The sequence below is a fragment of the Oncorhynchus mykiss genome, chromosome 2, assembly GCF_013265735.2.
Source record: "Oncorhynchus mykiss isolate Arlee chromosome 2, USDA_OmykA_1.1, whole genome shotgun sequence".
Classification (NCBI taxonomy): Eukaryota; Metazoa; Chordata; class Actinopteri; order Salmoniformes; family Salmonidae; genus Oncorhynchus; species Oncorhynchus mykiss.
This window is the reverse complement of record NC_048566.1, coordinates 72,334,071-72,343,862: the sequence shown is the minus strand read 5'-3', so window position 1 is coordinate 72,343,862 and position 9,792 is coordinate 72,334,071. Positions and strand designations below refer to the sequence as shown.

Genomic DNA, 9,792 nt, shown 5'->3' with positions numbered 1-9,792 from the left:
CGATTGCTCAGTTTGGCCAGGCGGCCAGCTCTAGAAAGAGTCTTGGTGGATTCAAACTTCCATTTAAGAATGATGGAGGCCAATGTGTTCTTGGGGACCTTCAACGCTGCAGAAATTTTCTGGCACCCTTCCCCAGAACTGGGCCTCAACAAAATCCTGTCTCGGAGCTCTACCGACAATTCCTTCGACCTTATGGCTTGGTTTCTGCTCTGACATGCACTGTCAACTGTGGAACTTTATATAGACAGGTGTGTGCCTTTCTAAATCATGTCCAATCAATTGAATTTACCACAGGTGGTCTCCAATCAAGTTGTAGAGACATCTCAAGGATGATCAATGGAAACAGGATGCACCTGAGCTCAATTTCGAGTCTCATAGCAAAAGGTCTGAATACTTATGTAAATAAAGTATTTCTGTTTTAGATTTTTTTTATAAATTTGTAAAAAATGTCTAACCTGTTTTCGCTTTGTTATTATGGGGTATCGTGTGTAGATTGATGAGGAAAATGTTTAATTTAATCAATTTTAGAATACGGCCGTAGCGTAACATAATGTGGAAACAGTCAAGTGGTCTAAATACTTTGCAATTGCACTGTGTATGTATCAACTGCCAGCCAAATACGCAAACCTATTGGGGAAACCATGATTTACACTGTAAACCCCATCTGGCTGAATGTGAAAATTAATCCAATCTGATTTCATGCAGCACAACAATGAGTTTTTCAAAGTATTAATTGTGAGCCAGCAGATGAAGGTATGAAGATTAAGGTAAGCAATGTTCTTTAGTAGGACGCATTCTAATCCCTCATATAGTGCTTTCAGGACTGGCCGGACCTGGGTCACCTTCTCCACTGCTGTGAACTGTGAGGTAGTTGCTATAGTGGCAGGTTTTCTTGACCTGTTCCTCCTCTGCCATCTGGCCAGTGATGGACGTCTGGCCTTGCTGGGTAAGCCGTGTCAGGCGGAAGGGGGAGCGCCTGAAAGAGCCGGTCAGGGTAGTGTTGTTCTCTGACTCACGGCTGAACGTGGCTGTGCTCCGACAGTAGCGCTTCAGGCCATGGCGGAAATGGATGGTGAACAGGCCGTAAGTTATTGGGTCCAAACAGGCATTGAAGAGACCAAAAATAAAGAGCATATGAGTTAAAGAATGAGAGACCGTCTCATCCATATCGTCAGGGAAGAACCAGTACCACAGTCCCAACAGGTAGTAAGGGGTCCAGCAGACGATGAAGGATGTCACGATAACAATGCTCATCTTCAAAGTCCTCATCCGTGCTTTTGGAATGTTGTTGTGAGAGCGTCGGAGATGTATCTCCTTAGAAGACACTGAAACAAGGCAATAAACACTTGCTCATAATCTTAGCATCTAACACCTAATTTGACAATAAGTCTCAATTACCTTTATCTTCAAAAACACAGTGCTCTTTGTAACCCCCTCATGAACAACTGTATACAATGCCACTAGTGGTACTACAATTGATGGTAAAATATGTAATTTGACCTACTGTTTCCGTGGGTCATGCGACTGGATATCTCTACCAGGATACGTGTGTAACAGAAGATCATGATGATCAGTGGCAGCAGGAAAAGACAAGCAAAGGTGAACATGTTGTACAGGGTTTCCTGCCAGTGTTGGACAAAGCTCCCACGAGTAGTGCACTGGGTAAACTTCTCTGGAACCGTGATGGTCACACTGTGGAATATCAGCATCTGCATGACAACACAAAGGAAGACTTTAACCATAACAACATGTCTTTAACACTAACTATATGGCCTGGCTTCAGTGTTGTACTACATAAAATAGTAGTGTTTCATGCAGCAGAAGCTCAATCCAGCCTAGTCTGCAGTCAATGTGAGTAATACACTGCAGATGTCATTCAATTTGCAATGAAATTAGGTGAAAAGAGACAAGTGTTGAATGCTTGAAATGAATTATGAAAAAGTAATAATTGCAAGGCAAGGTCTTCTTTTAGTGCTACAATTTTTTTGAAAACGATCTAGTTGGATGACTTTTATTCGCAGCAATGTATAATTGCTGTCATAATCATGAATCAGTCAATTATGTAGGGCAGGCCCTCCTCACCAGTTATCAATCACATTTAAAAAGGTTACTCTTAAACCATGGACAATAGTGACTGCAATGCCTGTACTGTAATTCCCTTCAGGAAAGTGTTTCTGAGGTTTGTTCTAAATTATTGCTACAATAATTAGGTTTGTAATTGCTGAAAAAATCAAGTCATGTCCATTTGCTATACATTTATTTGAATAAATTCAATACAGGATCCTCTTCAAATTGCCCAAGTTCACCTACAAAGCACTCAATAGACTGGTGCCCACATTCTGTACCTTACTGACCTACTGTATCCCTACACTCCCACTTGTTCACTGCGCTCTTCACCATTCTTCTCACCAGGCTCCGCTCTATCGGAAACCAGGCTTTGAGCAGTGCAGCTCCCCAACTCTGGAACTCCCTCCCTCTCCATGTCAGAACCTCACAATCCATACACATATTCTAGTCCACACTAAAGACACACCTCTTCACACAGGCTTAGCTTTTATCCACTGTCTAGTTCACTTCCCTGGTTACTGTGTAATCATGTCTAGGTGTTCTCCACAGTTAGTCTGTCATCATGTTTAGTGTTTTCCACGGTTAGTCTATCATCATGTTTAGTGTTCTCCATGGTTAGTCTGTCGTCATGTTTAGTGTTCTCCACGGTTAGTCTGTCATCATGTTTAGTGTTCTCCATGGTTAGTCTGTCGCCATGTTTAGTGTTCTCCACGGTTAGTCTGTCATCATGTTTAGTGTTCTCCATGGTTAGTCTGTCGTCATGTTTAGTGTTCTCCACGGTTAGTCTGTCGTCATGTTTAGTGTTCTCCACGGTTAGTCTGTCATCATGTTTAGTGTTCTCCATGGTTAGTCTGTCGTCATGTTTAGTGTTCTCCACGGTTAGTCTGTCATCATGTTTAGTGTTTTCCATGGTTATTCTGTCATGTTTGGTGTACTTTATATTAAGTGCATTAGACCCCTAGACTTCATCCACATTTTGCTACGTTACAGCCTTGTTCTAAAATGGATTAAATTAATTATGTTCCTCATCAATCTACACACAATACGTGAAAAACATTTTTTTAGAAATGTTTGCCAATTTAAAATTAAAATAAAAACTTGATTGGGGTCCACCTGTGGTAAATTCAATTGATTGAACATGATTTAGAACGGCACACACATCTGTCTATATAAAGGTCCCACAGTTGACAGTGCATGTCAGAGCAAAAACCAAGCCATGAGGTTGAAGGAATTGTCAGTAGAGCTCCGAGAAAGGATTGTGTCGAGGCACAGATTTGGGGAAGGGTAGCAAAACATGTCTGCAGCATTGAAGGTCCCCAAGAACATAGTGGCCTCCATCATTCTTAAATGGAAGAAGTTTGGAACCAAAGACTCTTCATAGAGCTGGCCGTCTGGCCAAACTGAGCAATCGGGGGAGAAGGGCCTTGGTCGGGCAAGTGACCAAAAACCCGATGGTCACTCTGACAGGGCTCCAGAGTTCCTCTGTGGAGATGAGAGAACCTTACAGAAGGACAACCATCTCTGCAGCCCTCCACCGATCAGGCCTTTATGGTAGAGAGGCCAGACGGAAGTCACTCCTTGGTAAAAGGCACATGACAGCCCGCTTGGAGTTTGCCAAAAGGCACCCACAGACTCTCAGACCTTGAGAAACAAGATTAGCTGGTCTGATGAAACCAAGATTGAACGCTTTTGCCTGAATGCCAAGTGTCACGTCAGGAAGAAACTTGCTACCATCCCTACAGTGAAGCATGGTGGTGGCACCATCCCTACAGTGAAGCATGGTGATGGCAGCATCATGCTCATGCTGTGGGGATGTTTTTCAGCGGCAGGGACTGGGAGTCTAGTCAGGATCAAGGGAAAGATGAACGGAGCAAAGTACAGAGAGATCCTTGATGAAAACCTGCTCCAGAGCGCTCAGGACCTCAGACTGGGGCGAAGTTTCACCTTCCAACAGGACAATGACCCTACGTACACAGGTCTCAATGTCCTTGAGTGGCCCAGCCAGAGCCCAGACATGAACCTGGTCGAATATCTCTGAAGAGACCTGAAAATAGCTGTGCAGCGACGCTCCCCATCCAACCTGACAGAGCTTGAGAGGATCTGCAGAGAAGAATGGGGGAAACTCCCCAAATACAAGCTTGTAGCGTCAAACCCAAGAAGACTAAAGGCTGTACACGCTGCCAAAAGTTGCTTGAACAAAGTACTGAGTAAATGGTCTGAATACTTATGTAAGTTAGATGTCAATGTTTTATTTTTTTGCAAACATTTCTAAAAACCTGTTTATGATTTTTCATTACGGGGCATTGTGTGTACATTGATGAGGGAAAACATGATTTAATAAATTTCAGAATAAGGCTGTCACGTAACAAAATGTGGAAAAAGTCAAGGGGTCTGAATACTTTCCAAATGCACTGTACTTACTTATTTTACTTGGATTTAATTCCTTTTTATCCAGCTGATTTTCTTGTATATAAAATGTGTCATTAAAACAGATTAAAATAATATGTATTATTATTATAATAAAGCTGTTACATGGTTGTTTTGTCCTCCAATGTATATTTTGATAATTGTTGTGGTGTCCTGAGTCCAGGTTGAGGAGAGAAAACATGAAACCTCTCTTAACCAGAGCCTCACCTGGGGAACAGACAGAATCACACTCATCACCCACGCCACAGACAACATGATCTTGCTTCTCTTCTTGGCCTCATTGATGGCCAGTGGGTTGAGGATAGCAGACTGGCGGTCCAAGCTAATGACCACTGTGACAAAAGCACAGGAGTACATGGCAACAAGTTTCATGAACATCAGCAGCCTACAGGCGACGTCTCCTGCCTGCCACTGAACTGTGATATTCCAGACAGCATCAACAGGCATGACGATGAAAGTCACCAGCAGGTCTGCCACAGTCAAGTTAATTATTAATATCCTAACGTGGGACTTGCGCTTTCCGTTGGTATTGGCGGCCCACAGCACAGCGAGGTTACAGACAGCTGACATGGCACACAGAGTGAAAGTAATGATTACTCTGACTTTGGCTGCTGTGGAGAAGGTGGGCAGCTGTAGTGAGTCTCCATTTGCACTCGAATTGCAGATGGGGGTGGGTGCTTCGCAGCTGGTGTTCTGGGCTTGTTCCATCATTTGGTAAAACATCATGATCTCATGTGACATTCTCAAGCTGTCATTCATATCCCACAGGAACACCAGAGACAATATCTTCTCTGGTTCTCCAGCAATGTGTTCATATGAGCAGGTCACCCTATAAGAATAAATGGTTGGAAAATAGGGATGTTTAATATTCAGTTTCTGCACTTGTTGTTACATGCTGATTATACATAGTCAGCTTACTAGCAATTATGCTCTGCGCAGACACAATAATACCCTACAGTTATGGTGGATTACTATATGAAAAAGCAGTACATACTCTACACTGAATTGCATTAAAATAAAACATTTAAAACGTGTGGTTAGTGATCTAACACTAATCATCTATGCAGAACACAATGATAATAATTAATACACACACACTATATACACTCCCCATCAGAACAGCCTCAATTCATCGAAAGCATTCCACAGGGATGCTGGACCATGTTGACTCCAATGTTTCTCACAGTTGTGTCAAGTTGGCTGGATGTCTTTTGGGTGGTGGACCATTCCAGGGTGTATCACAACTAGCAGTGATTGGGAGTCCCATAGAGCGTTGTACAATTGGCCCAGCGTCGTCTGGGTTTGGCCGGTGTAAGCCATCAATGTAAATAAGAATTTGTTCTTAACTGACTTGCCTAGTTAAATAAAGGTTAAATAAAAAAATAAAAACACATTTTGATACACAAGGGAAACTGTTGAGTAAAAAAAACACAATCCAGAGTGCCTGGCACCTACTACCATACCCCTTTCAAATGCACTTAAATATTTTTGTCTAGCCCATTCACCCTCTCAATGGCACACATACACAATCCAATTGTCTCAAGGCATAAAAACCCTTCTTTAACCTGACTTCTCTCCTTCATCTACACTGATTGAAGTGGGTTTAACAAGTGACATCAATAAGGGATCATAGCTTTAACCTGGATAGTCCAAGTCATGGAAAGAGGTGGTGTTGTGTTGTTTTACAGGGTCAGACATAGTATTACGGCTCACGGGGAGCAAATTAGGTTTAAGTGCCTTGCTCAAGAACTCATCGACAGATTGTATTCGAAACAGCGACCTTCCGGTTACTGGCCCAATGCGCTAACCGCTAGGCTACCTGCCGCCCACTGTGTGTGTGTGTGTGTGTGTGTGTGTGTGTGTGTGTTGTGTGTGTGTTGTGTGTAACATTCTTATGATGTAGAATCAATGACATTCTATAAAACTGAATAGGTTATGTATGTCAGTATCCACAGGGGTATCTTACGTTCATTAACTGCAATAAGCATTACTTTCGCCTGAGCAGAAAGCATAGCTATCTTACCTGGTGAGCAGAAATATAAATTTCGAACCAATCCGCCATAGAACAAACTGTTAGCCTATGTGATATTCCGATTGACCTTGAAGTATAAACAATGAGCTCTTGGAATCACAGAGGAGTTAGTTGATTGTGTTCTATTTTTCACCCATTTGAAGACTCCCATAATACCAACTTGACTGAAAGAAACTACTAACCTGTTAAAGTGGCGGCAAATTCCCCTTCAAAAGCACCTGTTCGTTCCTCATGAATCGCGCTGCCGCAATATTTTGTTTTGCCTTATCCCAGTGAAAGGAAAAAAACTTTGTGACAAGATTACGCTTTCAGTTCTTTCCCCCCTGAAGTTGTTGCAGATGGTATAAAAGCGTTTCTTAATTGTTTTCTATAATGCTTTCATAATAGGAGATAATGGTATAGCCGTTGAACGCCCGCTTAATATAGTATTGGAGATAACTATTGCGATTATCAGACTTCAAGTACAATACTGCAATTTTGAGGTTTGTTCTCCGCACCCTTCCTCAGCATCTTTATCGTTGCATATTGACCTGTGTGAAGCTAGCCACAATAAGGATTAGCCACAATAGTGGAATCAAAATAAAAGTCCCCGGTCGAAAGTGATTCAAACGGATACAAAAAGTGGAATCATGCCATATTTGGAATAGATAATGCAAAACAATGTCGGAATGTTTTTATATGAATTCAACAAAATAATAATGACCTAATTTGACTATTGTGCATATTGGGTGTGAATCCGTCATAAACACATAAAACCTACTGGTCAAACACAGAGATGGTTCCAATAGCTTTTCACCATTCATTTGATTCATGGTGGATTTTTAGAAACACTTCAAATAAGGTCTGTGTTTCATGTAAGCTTTCCCTGGCGTGACGTTTTGATAACCGTGTAAATCTCTGTCGGACAAAGTGACTTTTATCTATTTACTCTCAGATTTGAAAATGCTATTCATACAAGACTACAAATTCCTGCAAGCTCCTGCAGGTAATCTCTAGCTGACACCTTTGCTGTCAGCTAGCTAGCTACCTTGATCTGAAACAAAAGATAAATTGAAAATTGTAATTTACTGTTGCATATTTTATTTAACTAATATTTGTCTTATTTGGTCTTGTATCTTGTACAGAATACTATGCTAGTAGCAGTCAGATATTTATAATGTGCCATGAATAATAGGCTAGCTTTTTTTTGCAAATAAGTTATATAGCTAGCTATCTACCTACCTAGATGATTTTACCAGATCCTCTTCTCCTTCAGCCAGTGGGGGTCTTTATTTAATTCCCTATAATTTATGAACAAGTTGAAATATATACTGAACAAAAATCTAAACTCAACAAGGTCAAAGATTTTGCTGAGTTACAAATCCGTCATTTGAAATAAATTTCTTAGGCCCTAATCTATATATTTCACATGACTGGGCAGGGGCACAGCCCACCAATCAGAATGAGTTTTTCTCCACAAAAGGGCTTTATTACAGACAGAAATAGTCCTCAGCAAAAATATAAACGCAACAGTAAAGTGTTGGTCCCATGTTTCATGAGCTGAAATACAATTTTCCATTTCTCTGATTTTGTGCACAAATTTGTTCATATCTCTGTTACTGAGTATTTCTCATTTGCCAAGATAATCCATCCACCTGACAGGTGTGGCATATCAAGAAGCTGATTAAATAGCATGATCATAACACAGGTGCACCTTGTGCTGGGGACAATAAAAGGCCACTCTAAAATGTGCAGTTGTGTCACACATCACAATGCTACAGATGTCTCAAGTTTTGAGGGAGCGTGCAATTGGTATGCTGACTGCAGGAATGTCCACCAGAACAGAATTTGGCAGTACGTCCAACTGGCCTCACAACTGCAGACCACATGTAACCATGTCAGCCCAAAACCTCCAGATCCGGCTTCTTCACCTGCAGGATCGTCTGAGACCAGCCACCTGATGAAACTGTGGGTTTGCACAACTGAAGAATTTCTGCACAAACTGTCAGAAAACCATCTGATGGATGCTCATCTGCGTGCTCGTCATCCTCACCAGGGTCCTCACCAGGTTGTTAAGCTGACTGCAGTTTGGTGTGGTATCTGACTTCAGTGGGAAAATGCTCACCTTCGATGGCCACTGGCACTCTGGAGAAGTGTGCTCTTCACGGATGAATCCTGGATTCAACTGTACCGGGCAGAACCACTGATTTCCTTATATGAACTGTAACTCAGTAACATCTTTGAAATTGTTGCATGTTGCGTATAAAACAGCATATTGTGATTTTTGGTGGGGGGTTTATTTGTGGAAAAACCGTATGTGCAAGGTAGGTTTTATATAGAATATTGTTGATCATATAAAATACATGGTCAGCTCCAGGAGAATGAGAAACACATTAAACAGAATCAAGGCAAGGAAGCCATACTTAAACACAACTATATCACACTCTTCTTGTGAATTTAACTGGTCCATGTTGCTGCTGTCAATTTTGAGCAGCACACTTACCACTGCATTCAGTCTGAACCCCAGAATTAGCAGGAGGACAGCATTACATAGATGGGGGAAAAAAGGTAGCAAAAATACTACAGTTGCTATCTTGAACCTTAAAGGGTTCTTCAGCTGTCCCCATAGGAAAACTATTCGAATCACCTTTTTTTGTTGCAGTTAGAACCCTTTTCGGGACCACGTAGAACCCTTTCTACAGAGTTTTCTACATGAAATCCTATGGAGACAGCTAAAGAACACGTTTGGAACCCTTTTTTTCCAAGAGAGATTAGACAATACAACTTAAGCATTAGGGACAGCATTTTGTTGACAACATGGTGGTTTACACTATGTCTTCTGTGTGTGAAACATGTTAGAATCCATTTGAGTGTGTGTGGTCACTTACTGTAGGCCTGCACATCAACCAGACCCTTGGAGACTTGGGATGCTTGCTCTCAAAGTACTGCTTGATCTGGTCTGCATCTATAAAGGGCATGTGCAAAATAGAGCAAGTTAACAATCTGTGGCTTAGATTGAATTCAAAAGTTGACACATGATAAACTAAGCAAACGTTGCAATACACTACTACACATATGAAAGACTGTACAACGCAGGCCTGTACAATAGCTAAGACATGGAGCGGAACCAAAAGGCACATACAGTACCAACCAATACTACTCAGTGACAGACAGGGAAGGTGTGGACCAGTGATGCCTTGGCTGCAGTCTTCTGGTTCTCAGCTGCTCCCTTAGCCATGGTATCAGTCAACAAGTTGAGAGTGGAGCACGCGTTATATACTGTATCA

At 41.6% G+C, this 9,792-nt stretch overlaps 1 protein-coding gene across 1 annotated transcript; it reads right to left on the bottom strand.

Moving 5' to 3' along the window:
- Nucleotides 1-506: 506 nt before the first annotated feature.
- LOC110495632 (gonadotropin-releasing hormone II receptor) lies at nucleotides 507-7,061 on the bottom strand. Its single transcript, XM_021570969.2, has 4 exons — nucleotides 6,709-7,061; nucleotides 4,702-5,323; nucleotides 1,505-1,709; nucleotides 507-1,325 (listed from the first exon to the last, which is right to left on the bottom strand). The coding sequence occupies exons 2-4, from the start codon at nucleotides 5,251-5,253 to the stop codon at nucleotides 805-807; spliced, it is 1,278 nt and encodes a 425-aa protein (XP_021426644.1). The 5' UTR covers nucleotides 5,254-5,323; nucleotides 6,709-7,061; the 3' UTR covers nucleotides 507-804.
- Between the last annotated feature and the right edge of the window lie 2,731 nt (nucleotides 7,062-9,792).

Coding starts and splice junctions, on each gene's coding strand:
- LOC110495632 (XM_021570969.2), bottom strand. CDS start 5,253: ATGAATGACAGCTTGAGAATGTCACATGAGATCATGATGTTTTACCAA. Junction 1,710..4,701: donor TGATTCTGTCTGTTCCCCAG/GTGAGGCTCTGG, acceptor GTTGTCATGCAG/ATGCTGATATTCCACAGTGT. Junction 1,326..1,504: donor TCGCATGACCCACGGAAACA/GTAGGTCAAATT, acceptor GCCTTGTTTCAG/TGTCTTCTAAGGAGATACAT.